Raw genomic sequence first — 15,759 nt, 5'->3', positions numbered from 1 at the left:
TTTTTTTCTCTGTGATTTTTGTATGTGATTATTTAGTGTCTTACTAGACTGGAAGCATCATGAGGACAGTGCTTAGTACAGGCAAGTTCTTAATCAGGATTTGTTGAATGAATTAATGACATTAAGCAGAATTATACCTGAATCAATTCAGTCTTCCATTCACTGTGTTATGTGCTGGGGATATATAGAATGGGGGGCAGTCTAAGGGGAGAGACAGACAATAAAGATGCAAGCAACAACAACAAGACAAATGGTGAAATGCAGGAAACACGATGGTATTTTAACATCTGATACTTGAGAGTTTTGAAAAAGCAAGTGTTTCTTTTATGGAGGTCCCTGGTGGCCCCAGACCTTTTAGTACTGACCCAGACCTTTTAGCTCCTCACTCAGCTCAGCCCTGGTGTCCTTTCTCGGGAGGGTGGTCTGCATGGAGTGCTGCAGCCAAGAACTCATGGCTTTGGCATCAGTCAGATGGGTTGAGGATCTCAGCTCTGCGATTTACTAGCTGTGTGATCTCTGGCATATAACTTAATCTGTCCAGGGTTCACTTTTCCCATCTGGAAGACGGAGAGAACATACCTAATCCTCAGAGTTAGTATGAGGACTAAGTCAGATAATACATGGGCATCAATTCAGCTCACTTCTGCTAAAAGTACAAGAAAACAGAAAACCCAACTCAATCTGGACTTGACAATAAGACATTTTTTGCTTCTATAATAAGAAGTCCAGGTGTGGGGTAGGATTCAGACAAGTTTGATTCTGCGGCCTCATTCATTCATTCATTCAGTCATTGACTACCTACCATGTGCCAGGCACTGTGTTGGACTTGAGGATATAGCAGTGAAAAAAGAGATACATCTCCTAGCCAGCTGAAGTTGATGCTTTAGTGGAGGAAGAAAGATAATAGACAAAAAAAAAAAAAAAAAAAAGTAAAAATAGTACAGTTTATTAGAAGGAAATCAGTGTTTGGGGAGAAAGTAAAAGTAGGAAAGGATTATAGAGGAGCACTCAATTTTAAATGGGGTGGTCAGGGATGGCCATCTTGAGAAGAGAACATTTTAGAAATGACATGAAGGAGAGAGGAAGGTTATCTGAGGGAAAAGCATTCTGGGCAGAAGGAATTACCAGTGAGAGGCTCTGAGGCGGAGGCATGCCTAGAGTTTTCAAGGAGGCAAAGCAGCCAGCATAGCTGGTACACAATGAGTGAAGAAGAGAGGGAGTCAGAGGGATAACAGGGACAGATGCTGTTGGGGCTTATAGCCACTGTGACAATTTTAGCTTTTACTTATAATGAGCTGAGGAATGACATGACTTGACACGTATTAAAAGAGTTGCTCTGGCAGCTGTGTTGAGAATGAAATGAAGGGGATAAAGGCATAATTAAAGAAACCAGATGGGAGACTATTGAAATAATCTTTGTTCAAGATGATTGGGGCATGACTCAGGATCTGGATCTATTCTGAAGCTAAAGCCAATAAATGGACCCATCCCCACCTGAAGAGAAAGAGAACGATACAAAGTTTTTGGCCTGAACAACTGGAGGAATGGAGTTATCATTTGTTGAGAAGAGGAAAGTTTAGGAGCTCAGCTTTGGATCTATTAAGTTTGAGATGCGTGCCAGACATCTAAATGGAGACGCTGGGTAAGCAATTGGATTTATGAACCTGGAACTCAGAGGAGAGTTCCAGACTGGAAATATAAATGTGGGCACCAAGAGAAATGAAGACAGAATTTAAAGTCACAAGACTTGAAATGTAGGTAGAAAAGAGTAAGGGTCTGAGGCTTGAGACTCAAACTGAGTCCTGGGCATGCCGATATTTAGAGGGGAGAGGAGGAGAACGAGCTGTGCCAGATGCTGTGACAAGATCCAGTAAGGTGAGGACTGAGAATTGATCACTGGATTTAGCAATGCAAAGTCACTGGTGACTTTGAGAAGACCAGTTTCAAGGGGTGGCGGAAGCAAAAGCCTGGTTGGAGTGGGCTGCCGAAAGGTTAGGGGAAAGAGAGAGCAAAAACAATTCTCTTGAAGGATTTACTAGAAGAGCACGGGGGAATGGGGTAGTGGCCAGGGGTGGGAGGGAGTGGAATCAAGAGAAAAAATTTTAAATGACAGAAATAGTGGTGTGTTTGTATGCTGATGGGAAAGATCCCTTAGGAAGGGGAAAATTGGTAATGTAGAAGAGACAGAGGAGAATTGGTGCAGCAATATTCCTGAAGAAATAGATGTCGTGTGTGAGAAATCATTCTGGGAATTGTCTTTTGCCTGCTGTGTAAACAGTTCACCCAGCTACTGGGGAGAACATAGAGTAACTGGATAGAGGTAGAAGGTGGAGGAGTGGGTGGTGGGAACTTGTTTCCTCTGAATGCTTCTAATTACTCAGGTCACCAGCTGAGAGTGATGATTGATGCAGGAGAAGGTGGCTTTAGGGTTTGAGTAGAGGGGACCAGGAAAGGAACAGTCACCCAGGAGGACAGGGGACTGGGTGCTCTAGGGAAAATGCAAGATGGGTCCTGGGCAGTACTGCAGGCTCGCCTTTAGGAGAGCAACCATGACTTTATGCTGAGACCGGGCAGCATGGCTGCAAGATTTTTCTCTAGCTGTGCTCAGCTGTACAGATGTAGGGGGAAAATGGGCAGAGATTTGGTTTAGGACTGTTGCTCAGTGGTTGACGATTCAGTTTCCGGCTCCCTCTCTCCTTCCATTTCCTTCTCTTGGTGGATGAAGTCAGGGGTGCATATAAGAGTGCACACCACCTGGGCTGCACAGTGCAGGGACTGAGAACTGATTACAAATAATCCACAGCCTGGCTGTATCCGTCAGGGTCTGGTGAGGAAAACAGCACTTGCTGGGTAGTTCAACAGAGGGAGTTTTAACACAGGGAACTTGTTACAAAGGTATTGAAGAAGCTAAGAAGGCAAATAGGATGGTGAGGACTGTCTACCAGGATCTGGAACCATGGAGACACAGGCACTACTTGAGTCACCTTTCAAAGCAAAGAGAAGGGGAGAACTACCCTTACTTCTTTCTACTTTCCAACTTCCAGTCGGCCACTAGGGCCTCTCAAAGACAGGTGGCAAGGGAGACTGGGAACTGTAGTTTGTATGCACTAGCTCTGCACAATCTAAGGCAGAGTAGGGGAGGGGTGGGGATCTGGGAGCCATCAAACAAATGACTGGCACACTGAGTAGTCATAAGATGACTTAATGAGAACAGTAAGATATCAGACCTGGAAAGAAATGATTTGCCAAACAGTAGCAGAGTTGAGACTAGAAGCCAAGATCTTCTGTCTCAAAGAGCATTGTTCTTTCTTATACCCTAGAGGTCTTTGGATTTGAGCAGAACTACTGCCTTGAATGAGGCCCAGAGTGCTGCCTCCTCACCTCCTCCAGCACCATCACTGCTGCTCCTGGGGGACATTACATGTGACTGAGGGCCCTCATCTCCTTTTTCCTGCCAATGCCATTGTAGAGGCACACCTGGAGGACGGGGCATTAAAGAGTTTATCTGGGTTGAAGCCTGATGAAGAGGCAGGCAGGGCACAGGCCTTTCCTCCAGGTAGACAGGCAACAGTTACAGGACTCTCTGGGCTTTTGGGTCTCGCTAAGCTGTCTGTCCCATGGCCTTGAGGGGTGGCCTCAGGTAGCATAACTTGGCCACCAGTGCTCACTATGGGTGCTGGCAGGTGAGGGGGTTGGTGATCTACTGTGTCTGATAGCTCTGGCTCCTTACCCAGGACCTTTGATGAATGATCTAGCTTTGCAGTTCCGGGAAGGCCTTAGGGGTCCCTTCTTCAAGAGCTGGGGTGAGCTCCCAATGTCTCCTGCCTTCTTGAACTGGTTGTTCTTACAGCTGTCTTATTTACTCTTCAGTTCTCTTGACACTTGACTCAGGCTTCTGGAGAACACATATCCTCTGCTGTAAGCAGGAGAAGCTGCCACGTTTGTCTGGATGGCCAGTTGGATTCCACTCCATCTACTTTTACAATAGTTGCATTCCAGGTAAATTTGTTTTAAGTGTGGAGGCAGCACCTCCCCTGTTTCTGCCTAGAAAGCTGCACAACTTGGCCTCCTGGAGGGGAGGGGTGTTTGTCAAAGCCCTAGAGCCTAGAGATGATGACAACATTTCACTTACCAGTGTCCCTGCTCACCCTCCTGGTCTTATCCAGTGAAGCCTGACACTCTCAGACAGGTTGTGGGGCCTTCCCACCTCTGTAGATTTCTACCTGTTTCTTTTAGAAGTATCAGATGCATCTAATCTGTTTTAAGATGGAAACTTAAGTACAACTATTTTGTTTTTATTCTTTTCCTTGATTGGAAGTGTTTTAATGACAAATAGGCTCTCCTTGACTGTGAATAAAGGTCCATCAGGTCCATCAAGTTTTTGGTATGCACTGTGTTTGTAGATTATCAGGGCAACTGTAAACACAGAAAAATAGGGTTTTGATGTGAATATATGGGGGCGGGGTGGAAAGTTGGCTGCCATGAGATTTCTGGCTATGGCCTCTGGTATGACTCTAGCTTTTGAGGACCACTGGGTCAAGGCCCTTCAAATCTAGGTCCACCAATCTTTGACCCATTATTCAAGATTGGTGGCTTAGAAAGTATGTGGTCTAATTACTAGAAAGAGAACCTGATTTCCCTACCTCCCCACCACTGCTGACTTTGTGTACAACTCTCTGGCCCTGTTCCATGCCACAAAGGGGTCCATTCTCTCTGATCCCCTGAATCCCCAGCCCCAGCCCCAGATCCTGGAACCTCAGCCTAGGCCTGAACTTGAATTCTTCACTTGCCAGGATAAGGGTTTGGGCGTAGACTGTTTCTCTGATGATCCTCCTCTCAGACTGAGACAGTAGTTGCTGGCTACTCACCAATCCCTTTTCTCTTTCTTCCACAACATATAGTTAGACCATATTCTCCAACCAACCTCCCTTTGCTGTTTATTGGGGCCTCATGACTGAGTTCTGGCAATGGAAATACATTGAAGTTTGGCCCCCAAACACCTCCCTTGTGATTCTCTCCTCTCCCATCTGGTAACTGGATATCAACACCCAGGATGAGTCTGGAAATTATATGTTGGATATGGCAGAACTTTTGTCAGCCAGATTCCTGAATGACTCCTATACACCAACAACTGGACTTTATGTGCGTAAGAAGTCCATTCTATTTAAGATATGGGTTGTGCTATGGAGCTGTAAAGGTTTACCTGTTTTAGTATTTGGCTTCACCACACCTAATAATTAACAATCATTTGTGATATGCCCTTTGGAATTCTCATTCTTTGGTAAAACTTCTCCAGTCCTTGACCTCTTCCTGGGCATCCCCTGCACCCAGTTGTCTTAACAGAGTCCTGCCATCCCTGAGGAGGCTGCTCGGTTTTCCACTTCTCTCATCTGTAGCTCAGATGGAGGTTCTGATTTCTCCTGGATAACTAGTGCCTCCTCCTGTCTGTAATCTTCTCCATGTCAGACCATTACTCTGGCCATGTTCTCTTTTCTCCTTTACCACTGTTTCTTCACCTGATTTATCAGCCATTGTCCTGTGGTCTTGCCAGCTGGCTCACGCCTTCTCCTTACCTCAGGTCAGTGCACTTCCCCGTTTTCCATCAACACCTGGGCCTTCTGCATGCCTTGGCCCACATGGACCTGGTTGGTTTGTTCTCCTGATCCCCACAGTGGCCTATCCCAATCACTGCCCTTCCTCCAGACCTCTCTCCCCAAGGATGGCCTTGCCTCCTGTTTCACCGAGGAAGCTGAGGTGCTCTGGCGTGAATCCTCTCAACCTCCCATCCTGCTTGGTATCAGAGTCACTGATGCTGTTGCCATTTGTGCTCTTGATCCATCTCTAAGACCAGACAGCTGTTCTGTTGGATGACGCCAATCTCTCTTATAGAGTTTCAGCCTCTCTCCACTGGCTCCTTCCAAAGCAATTTATAAATACACTCAACCCTCTTTCTTTAAATAACATTGACAACAACAACAACAACAAACGAAATTCTTAGAAAGAATCATCTAGAGTCACTTTGTCTTTTCCATCCATTTTTCATTCAACATAATTTGGATTTTGTGCCCACCTTCCGGCAAAGAAGACCTCACCTTCCTTACTGCCAAAGGCAAAGGACTGTTTTTAGTTCTCATCTGTCTTGCTTTCTCTTAAGCATTTGACACTGCTGACCTCTCCCTCTTCAGAATAGTCACTCCTGTCCTATCTTAGGCCTCTAGTGACTCTTTGGTCCTCTGCCCCAATGTTAACCCTTTGTGTGACCAAAGGTTCTATCTCTGAGCCCTTCCCTATCCTTCATTTCTTTCCCCTCCCCTCCCATCACTCTGTAGACTTCTCTCCCAGCTGTCCTGTGTCAGTTTTCATATTGATGACTTACAAACCGAGTCAGTTGTTCACCAGTCTTCAGCTCCAGACCACAACATCCAGGTTCCTGCTGGTGCTTGCCACGTGGCAAAAGTACCACGGGCATGGCAGGCTCAATGTGTGAGAAACTGAACTCATTGTCTACCCCCACCTCAGAACTGCTCCTCTGTTCTCCCAGCAAGGCCACCCGCCATCCCCAGGCCAGAAACTTGGAGTCATTTGGAAGATTCTTCTTCACAAATCCAGTACATATAATAAGTGGCAAAGTCTCACACTCTTGTGTGTGTAACATTTTCCATCTCTCTCATTGTCAAAGCTCTGACTCATGACAGGGCCTTCCTATCTCTAGCTGGGCGGTTTGCAGGGGCCTCCTAGCCAGTGTTCCCACCGTCAGGCTTGCTGACTCCCCCCTTACTGCCACCAGAGTTGTCTTCCTAAAAAACAAAACTTTATGTCTGCCCCCTGCCAGCCTCCACGTTAAACCCTTTAAAAGCTTCCTCTTGCCTACAAGACAAAGTTCAAGTTGCATTAGCTGGGTTTGGGAAGGTTTCCATGGTCTGCTCCTGCCCTGCCCCCTTCTCTTTTCCTAAACTCCTGCCCTACTCAAAACCTTGCTCTTCTCCAAAGTCACTCTGCCCTTTTACCCCGTTCCTTTGCTTTTACTATCCCTTTTGCCTGGAGAGTCCTCCCCTCCCTTGCTTGCCTGGTGAACACCACTCAAGTTTTGAGACTCAGTTTAAGCACTGCTTCCTCTAGAAAGTGTTTTGTTTTTTTTTTAAATCTCCTTTATAGAGTGAAATTGACCCCTCCCTTTGTGTCTGTACTGCATCCACGGCAGGAGCCAGGGTGGGGTGGCAGGAGCTGAGGGCCCCCTGCTTGTGGCCTGCTGTTGTTCACCTCAGCACTGGGGCTCTGTCTTTGTCTCTCGTTACTGTGTGCTCGGTGCCTCACCCAGGGCCTCGACGTGCAGGTGCTGAAGAAATCTCTTGGTTGGTGATGATGGGAAAGTGGGTGTGTGGGGGGTGCTGGCAGGATCTTGGCTTCCCACTACAGAAGGGTCTTAGCCTGAGAAGGAGGTTGTGAATCTTTATTTACTCAGAGGAAAGTGCCCTCTTCTTCATCTCACCAGTCACTTCCTGGAGACCCCTCCTTGCTCTGCAGCAGGTCCTGAGCAGGCACAGTGACTGTCACTGGGACAATTCCTCTTCCAGCTGAAGCTGAAGGAAAACACCTGCAGGAGAAGGGCAAGCTGAGTGGCAGGAGCTGGATGTGGTGCACAGAGCATTTGCATCCTGTTATCTAGTACCGGATCCTGTCCTTGTGGTACAGGTCCGGCCACTCATACATAGAAAAAAAAAATCCTAGCCGGGTTCTCCCTCATTTCATCAGAGTCTACAGCAGGTGCCCATTCCCACTCTAAAAAGCTGGACCTCAGTTTGGGACCGGATCCTCAGTATTCTTCCTTCCATTTGTCCTGAGGGTGATGGTGGCAGGACAGAGTCTGGGCTGAGGCTGAGAACCTCCTTACCTGAGGACTTGGCATAGACTCTCTGCTGGTCCCTGCTCTGGGCGATGCAGGACATGTAAAGCTTCTGGTCCTCGATCTTTTCCACGTCAACGTTCAGCACAGCCAGAGAGCCCACAGGGATCAAACTGAAAGAGGGCGTGGCTTAGCCCAGCCATCATGTGAACCCCTGGCCACCATCCCTTCACTCCTCTTCACTTCATCCTTCTCTTCAACCCACCCTGCCCCAAGAAACAAGTGGCCCAGGGCTCAGGGCCCATTTGTAGCTCCTGGAATCTGATGGGAGAGGGTGTGCTCTGGCCAGGGACTAGAGGAACAGCTTAGCAGCAACTGGGGGAGGAGAGCAGCAGACAGGGCTCCTGCACCCAACACTGAGGATGGCCAGCTCTCAGTGATAAAAAAAGGTGTGACTTTGGCCAACACCTCAAGGATTCATACTTACTTTTTGAACCTGATGTTGAGGCTTAGTGTGAATAGCCCCTCTCCAGCCAGGTAAGCAGTTTTAGAGAAGGTCTCATCCATCATGGCGGCCAGGGACCCTCCATGTGCAAACCTGGGGGTGGGGAGAATAAGGCCTGGGCTATGGGCCTCCCCCTGACCCCGACCCTGCCCATGGAACCACCTTGCCCGTACCTTTCTCCAGGACGGGAAAGGAAACAGAGTAGGATCCCAGCTGATCAAACTGGCCAAAGTCACTTCAGCCTTTCTCCTGTGTTGCTTCAGCATGTTAGCACCCCCTGACACAATTATCTTATTTTGCCAGGAAAATGTTGGGCTTTTTTTTTTTCTGATAAAGTTCATGGAAAAACATTTTTCTGATTCATCACCTAACTGCTGGCAGCAATTGCCATCATTTGGAAAGGTGCGCTCATACAGGGGAGGGGAAAGTCCCTGTACTTTTTGGCTTGGGCTTGGAGGCACAGCCTGGGGTCAGCCCCCACCTTATCTGTCACTATAGCTAGTGCCAGGGCCAAGCCTGCGTTTTCAAGGCGGCTAAATGTGAAATGTGACCTCTGCCCTCTCTAGTGCCTTCCGAGCAGCCAGCAGGCTGCCTGCAGAAAGGACGTGCTTCAGCAGGATGTGCAAACTCTTGCTTTACTTAAAGTGAGAGAAATGTTCATTCTTATGTAAACTGACCTGCATGCCAAAGCTACTTAACTGTTGGTGAGGTTGGGGAACATAGAAGGGTGTCCAACTCTAACAGATAGCACAAAACAGATTCAGGGTTCTCATTTTCAAAAGCCTGGTTCTCCATGGACCAGCCCAGCTGCCCCACTGTGCTAGCATGGATTCCCCTCCTGTTCTCACCACCAGGAGGGGAGAGAGCTGGGGCCATGGAACCACACACCCACCTGGTTTGACTCCACCTCTCACTACCTGTTTGATCTTGAGCAAGTTGCTAAATAAATAGTTGAGCTGCTAAATTGCTAAGCTGTTCTGAGCCTGTTTTCCCACTATAATTTGTGAATAAAAAGAATTCCTATTAAGGGGCCTGGGTGGCTCTGTTGGTTGAGTGTCTGACTTTGGACACTTCCGGTGATGATGTCCTGGTTTGTGGGTTTGAGCCCCATGTCAGGCTCTGTGCTGACAGCTCAGAGCCTGGAGCCTGCTTCAGATTCTGTGTCTCCCTTTCTGCCCTTCCTCCGTTCACACTCTGTCTCTCTCTCAAAAATGAATAAATATTAAAAAAATTAAACAAAAATAATTCCTATCAGATTACATGAGGTAATGTTTACAAAACCCCTTGTGTACTTCCACATTGCTTGAAAGAGGGATAAAGGAGTTGATGCCGAAGAACCCCAAACCCACTCTTTCCTTATCCTCACTGGCCAGGCAGGGGCCCATTGGCAAGTGCGTGGATTCTGCAGGATAGCCCTTGGCCAGCCGGTAACCTACTCCTCCTAATTGCCTATGGGCTGGGTGGGTACTTATGACAAGATAGAAAATATATATTGGTGTCTGCCTCTGATTCCTGACACAGTGCTGCTGAAACTCTCGTAATTTCCTGGGTGATGGGACTGTCTTGTTCTATTGAGGCAACTCTGGGCGTGCTCCTGGATGGCTCCTGGATGGGGGCTGTCCCCAGAAAGACCAAGCTATGATTGAAATCTTGGCACTTTCACCTTCCCCCACCCCATTCTCTCAAGAAGGGAGGAGGGCTAGAAATGGAGTAAATGACGGATCATGCCTGTGTGAGGAAGCCTCCATAAAATCCCAATGGTGCAGGGTTTGGAAAGCTTCCAGGGTGGTGAACGCAGGCACAGTAGGAGGGTGATGCACTCTGACTCCACAGGGACAGAAGCTCCTGCATGCATTGGGGACCCTCCCAGACATTTCCCATGAACGTGCTTCATCTGACCATTCTTCGGTATCCTTTATCAGACCCTTTAATAAACTGGTAAACATAAGTGTTCCCTGGAGTTCTGTAAGCCTCTCTAGCAAAGTAATTGAACATGAGGAGGTGCTAGTAGGAACCTCCAAATTGTAACGATAGAGGCCAAAGCAAGCCACCCCAAGATGGGCCAGTTTGACACGAAGATTATTTTAAATAATTTTTAAAAATGTTTTTAAAATGTTTATTTTTGAGAGAGAGACAGAGTGTAAGCCGGGGAAGAGCGCAGAGAGAGGGAGACACAGAATTGGAAGTAAGCTCTGGGCTCTGAGCTGTCAGCACAGAGCCCGATGAGGGGCTCAAACTCACGAACCATGAGATCATGACCTGAGCCGAAGTTGGACGCTCAACCGACTGAGCCACCCAGGCGCCCCTATACACTATTACGTTTGATTTCCTCTTGTTCATCTGTCTCACATCAATATGATTCCTCATCCAGCTAGAAGGACCCTTGAAGGCAGCAGGAAATTCTTGCTCCCCAACAAAGCCAAATCAGATAGAAGTCATGGGAGCCTGGGGGCCTGCTACTTGTGATTGACATCTGAAGTGGGGGGCAGGCCTGTGGACTAGCCCTTACTCTGAGGGATCTGATGCTCTCTCCAGATAGATGGTGTCAGAATGGAGTTGAATTGCAGGACACCCAGCTGGTGTCACAGAATTGCTTGGTGTGGGGAAAAGCCTTCACCCGTGTGGTGATAAGAAGTGTCAGAAGTAAAGTGTCCTGTGTGAGCAGTAAGGAGACACACAGGAGAGAAAGAAATGGTAGAGGAGAACTGGGTTTTTCCCTACACAGTAGACTGAACTGGGCGTTTCTTTTTATTCAGTACTAATCTCTTTCCTGGACCCCTCAACCTACTGACCTCAGTGTTGGATGGTCCTCCTCTGTCTCTCCTGCCCCACATCCATGAGCCCCTAAATAAAAGCTACACTTCACCCCCTACTTGGGGTTTTCCTTTTTAGAAGGAAGGGGATCCCTGACCTGTGCAGGGCTCTGACCTAGTCCCTCAGTGTCAGCATGCATTAGTATGAAAACCAGTGTACCCATGGAAGACCGCTTTGGTATTGCCAAGGCGACCAAGGGCTGCAGTCTGAAACCATGGCCTGTGGAGGTGCTGACATCGATTAAGATCTCCGATGGGGCGCCTGGGTGGCTCAGTCGGTTAAGCGTCCGACTTCGGCTCAGGTCATGATCTCACGGTTTGTGAGTTTGAGCCCCGCGTCAGGCTCTGTACTGACAGCTCAGAGCCTGGAGCCTGCTTTGGATTCTGTGTCTCCCTCTCTCTCTGACCCTCCCCTGTTCATGCTCTGTCTCTTTCTGTCTCAAAAATAAATAAACATTAAAAAAAACAAATCTCTGAATTTAACGGCTACTGAGTCCCTCTCAGGCCTTGGGACCCTAGAGCTGCCTCCCCCTTTCTCCCTCTGTCTTGCAGGGACTCTGGAACCAACAGCCTTCAGCGATTGTTTAAAGAAGGAACAGTGACAGAGCAGAAGGCAAACAACCACGGACTTAGTGGCACAGTGGCCTTGGGCAAGAGGCTCAAGGCTAGCTTGATTTCCCTTGTGGAATTTATGTCTAGCAGTCTATTCCAAGTTTGAAGACAGCAGAATACAATAGAGAGATCGGTGGACCCAGATTAGAGTCCTGATCTGTCCTTGATTACCCGTGCTCCTACGGGCAAGTTACCTTACCTCTGTGTGCCTCAGTTTGTCCACGGGTAAAATATGAAGTTTGGGTAGATGGTGTCTGATAGCTATATTGTGCTGTATGGTTCATGAGTATATACAATATTATAGTTTTCAGCCACTTAGGCAGATGGATATTACTGCCCCAGGTTTCAGGTAATGAGGCTGAAGGCCAGAAGTTAAACTGCCTGCTTGGGGTCCAAAGGCCAGCAAGGCAGAGCAGGACTGGAAGCCTGGCTTCACATCTTGTCCTCTTCCAAGGTCACCACACCCTTCTCTCAAAGTGGCCCCCAAAACCACCTTCTTATTGGGAAATGTTCAGATCTCCATAAGGAGGCTCTCCTTGTCTGAACAATGGGGACTGGAGCAGACGACCCAGGATGCCCTCCCAGGCATGATGTTGAGACAGAAGCCCAGTTCCCACTACCCCCACCCAGCTCCTTAAGGAGAGGTACAGACTCCAGGGCCTGGTGTGTGGCTAATCCATCAACTGAGCAAGCCCAGGAAGCAGCTGAGGACATCCACCCAGGCCCTGCCTGTGGCCTTACCCTGGGGCCCCCTCCAGGTAGGGGCCAGGTTGGAAAAGACAGATGGACTTCTTCTTGGACGGGTGGAAAAAAATGACATACTCGTAGCCTTGTCCTTCCACTTGGAGGCACCTGGTAAAGATGCGCCAGTCGCTTTTGTCTGGGGAGAGACGGGAAGGGCTGCAGCTGGAGGGGGAGTTCGTGATTGTATGGGGCCCGTTGGGATGCAGGGCCAGCCATTCAGCACCATGTCTGGAGCCCTGTCTCAGGCACAGGGTCTAGGAGAGAACCAGAGGACACCCAGTCTCTGCCCTCAGGGAGCCTTCAGTCTGAGAGTGGAGACAGAGCCCTCTTCTCAGGGATCCCTCAGTCTGGAAGGAGGAATAGTCAGGAAGTTCCCTGGCTGAGTGTAGAGATAGGATCAGGACCAGATTAAGACTTTAACAGATCTTAAACACTGAAAATTTAAAATGTAACATGTAATTCATATATAATTCAAAATAACAAACAGTAAAATACTAAACATAGTCAAATAGGAGTGCTGGCTGGCTCAGTTGGTAGAGCATGTGACTCTTGGTCTCAGGCTTATGAGTTCAAGCCCCATATTGGTGTAGAGATTACTTAAAAATAAAATCTTTAAAAAACCCAAAAAGTAAAATAAGTGCAGAAAAGTCTACCAAAGTTCTGGTTTTTTTCCCCCCAGAAAGACAACGACAACAACTACATCTTTTTTTGATGAATACCAAGTTCTTCGAAAAAAAAAATTATTTTGGTGACCCTGCTTTGTTTGTGACATAAACCTAAAGGTCATCTGTCTACTGGACCACACATTCATGAGTAGGCAGGAAAACCACATATGTGAATGAGACAAGAAAATAGGGACACCCACTGACACACACATATGCATGCACACACAAGAAGAAAGACGAAGGTGGAAAGTTCTATCCATCTGGTGGGTGTTTTGAGAGACTGGCTATGGGCCCAGTAGAATAAGGATGGTATGCCAAGGCCTGCAGTGGGGGTGGGGACTGGGTGGAGAGGACGACTTGGGATAAGGCTTGACAATACGGAAGAACACCAGGTAAGAAGGCAGAGGGCAGGGGGGCTGCTCTTGGCTGGGAGCAAAGGTAGCCACTTGATTATATTCTCTTGGATGGGAGGTGGGGAGCTAGAGACCAGAGAGCATACTCTTCTTTTCGCCACCTGCTGGGGCTGCAGTATAAGGAGTGGGGCAGACACAGAAAGGACTTCCAGCTGAGAACTGGAAGGGAGTTTGTGTATCTCCTTCCTGAGGGTGGAGAGTCAGTGCAGGGCAAGGGATGGGCTGAACCCCCAGGTGGGCTGGGTGTGCCCAGGGGTCCTCCCAGACCAGCCCTTACCTGAGGTAGCTGCTAACCCGAATGGGAGCTTGAGCCCCTGGATGTGGTCTCTGTTGGACTTGAAGGAGGGTAGTTTGATCCAGCCATCAGTCTTGGTCTTCTCCAGAAATTCCTGGTACAAGTTCAGCATGTCTGGACACCAGCTGGCATTGGGAAGGGCATAATCCTTCAAATCCGTCTTCTCCAGGCAGAATCTTGAAACCTGGGCAGCAAAATCAGGGAGACCAAACAGCTTCCTGGGGGAGGGAGGCTGCTGCTTGGGCTGTGAGACCTCTAGGTGATTTGCTCCTGGGTTCCTGGCTCCTCAAGCCCTTCCACCAGTGTTGACATACAAGAAACAGCCCATTTTCCTTGTAGAGGGTTTGGGGACACCTGTGGGTGACTGGTAAGGAGATGCTAAACTGCAAAGGAAGGGGAAAAAAAGGAACCAGGGCTGACAGGTAGAGGCATACTGCTGTGTGGCGGTCCCGTTTAAAACCTGTGAACTCTCCTTTGAGGCTGAGAACTGCTAGTCTGAGCCCCATTGTACAAATGGGGAGACTGAGGAAATATGGCTAAAGGTTCAGGGAATAAAACTTCCCATAATAGCGAATACTGCTCCTATTAATTGAAGCTTGTGAGTGTGAGAACTGATGGTCAGACTAAAACCTGTTCTGAGACACTGTCTACCCTACAGGATGCGACCACAGTTGTTGAAGACCACTATTACCACCCCCACACCTGAGGGGCTACTCCAGCTCTGACTACAGCTGTGAGTGTGCCTGGGCAGAGTAGTTCCTTTGAAACACGGTTTTGGCACCCACAGAAGTGTGATACCATCTGCGAGACAACGTGAGCCCTCTATGGCATTGAAGGCTCACGGATCAGTCACTGCTCTGGGCAGTAGGCCAGCTGCTTTGCCAAACCACACACAGACCCCTCCATCTGGAACCCCCCAACTCAGCTGCAGTGGTCTGTGTGCCATAGAAGGAAAGCGACTTGTTGGTGGCCACACAAGATTAAGACCAGGACAAAAGTGTCCTAGTGGTCTTAGTTTTGGATCCTGGCTCCTTGGTTTCTTTGTCTTCCTTCCTCCACACCTTCCTCCCTCCTTCCCTTCATTCCTTCCTTCTGTAATCTCTGGGCCCGACATGGGGCTCAAACTCATGATCCCAACATCTAGAGTCACATGCTCTACCGAGCCAGCCAGAAGCCCCTTGATCTGGGTATTCCAAGAGTACCTTCCCTTTGCCAAATCAAATAGCTTCCCACCACACTGCCCACCTGCCCATCCATGATCTGGGAAGTGGAAATTTGGAGTGCTCTTTATGCCTTAAGCCCCCAAGAGAAGGGCCGCCTGCCTGGCTGAGCTGGGAACTTACTCACCAGGGAGTCTGTGGAGGATCCAAACGCTGAGGTGCGGTTGAGTCTGGGCAGGACGTGGGGGGCTCCAGGAAGGACTCTGTGGTGGCCAAGTCTTATTACTGCCTGGAAGCCTCTCCTTATCATGGCTGAGTGTGAGGATTGGGGCTGGTGGGGCTGCTGGCAGGCTCTTAAGGAAGCAGCAAAGTGAGTGAGTGCTCTTTAGCTGCACCCTGGTGCTGTTGGTACAGCCAACTGTAAGACAAGTCTCTCTCCCCTTCTGTCACAAGGTTTTCATCAGCAAGCTTCTGCAGATGATTAGGCAAGATGGGGCTGGTTTGACACAACACCCACAGATGCTTGGGGCCTTTAGCTGGTCCCAAGCCCCACCCAGCACTTGGGGAGGGGCCAATGCTCTTTGGGAATGAAGGTTTAACAGGACTGGTCTGAGTCCAGAAAGAAGTATTTGTTAACGAGGCAAAAAAAATACATAAAGAAATAGCATATGGTACATGGATCCTCAGAGGGCTGCCCTGAAGTGTTTGG

At 48.5% G+C, this 15,759-nt stretch overlaps 1 protein-coding gene across 2 annotated transcripts; it reads right to left on the bottom strand.

Annotated features, from left to right (window-relative positions):
- Positions 1 to 7,438: 7,438 nt before the first annotated feature.
- THEM5 (thioesterase superfamily member 5) lies at positions 7,439 to 15,531 on the bottom strand. Of its 2 annotated transcripts, XM_058715730.1 has the most exons (6): positions 15,238 to 15,528; positions 13,873 to 14,074; positions 12,515 to 12,653; positions 8,331 to 8,441; positions 7,892 to 8,016; positions 7,439 to 7,594 (listed from the first exon to the last, which is right to left on the bottom strand). In XM_058715730.1, the coding sequence occupies exons 1-6, from the start codon at positions 15,358 to 15,360 to the stop codon at positions 7,551 to 7,553; spliced, it is 744 nt and encodes a 247-aa protein (XP_058571713.1). In that variant the 5' UTR covers positions 15,361 to 15,528; the 3' UTR covers positions 7,439 to 7,550. The 2 variants fall into 2 exon arrangements, with proteins under 2 accessions (XP_058571713.1, XP_058571714.1); XM_058715731.1 differs by lacking the exon at positions 7,892 to 8,016 and having other exon boundaries at positions 15,238 to 15,531.
- Between the last annotated feature and the right edge of the window lie 228 nt (positions 15,532 to 15,759).

The sequence above is a fragment of the Neofelis nebulosa genome, chromosome 2, assembly GCF_028018385.1.
Source record: "Neofelis nebulosa isolate mNeoNeb1 chromosome 2, mNeoNeb1.pri, whole genome shotgun sequence".
Taxonomy (NCBI): Eukaryota; Metazoa; Chordata; class Mammalia; order Carnivora; family Felidae; genus Neofelis; species Neofelis nebulosa.
This window is presented reverse-complemented; position numbering and strand designations above follow the sequence as displayed.

Coding starts and splice junctions, on each gene's coding strand:
- THEM5 (XM_058715730.1), bottom strand. CDS start 15,360: ATGATAAGGAGAGGCTTCCAGGCAGTAATAAGACTTGGCCACCACAGA. Junction 8,017..8,330: donor CTCAACATCAGGTTCAAAAA/GTAAGTATGAAT, acceptor GCCCTCTTTCAG/TTTGATCCCTGTGGGCTCTC. Junction 7,595..7,891: donor AGTCTATGCCAAGTCCTCAG/GTAAGGAGGTTC, acceptor CTTCTCCTGCAG/GTGTTTTCCTTCAGCTTCAG.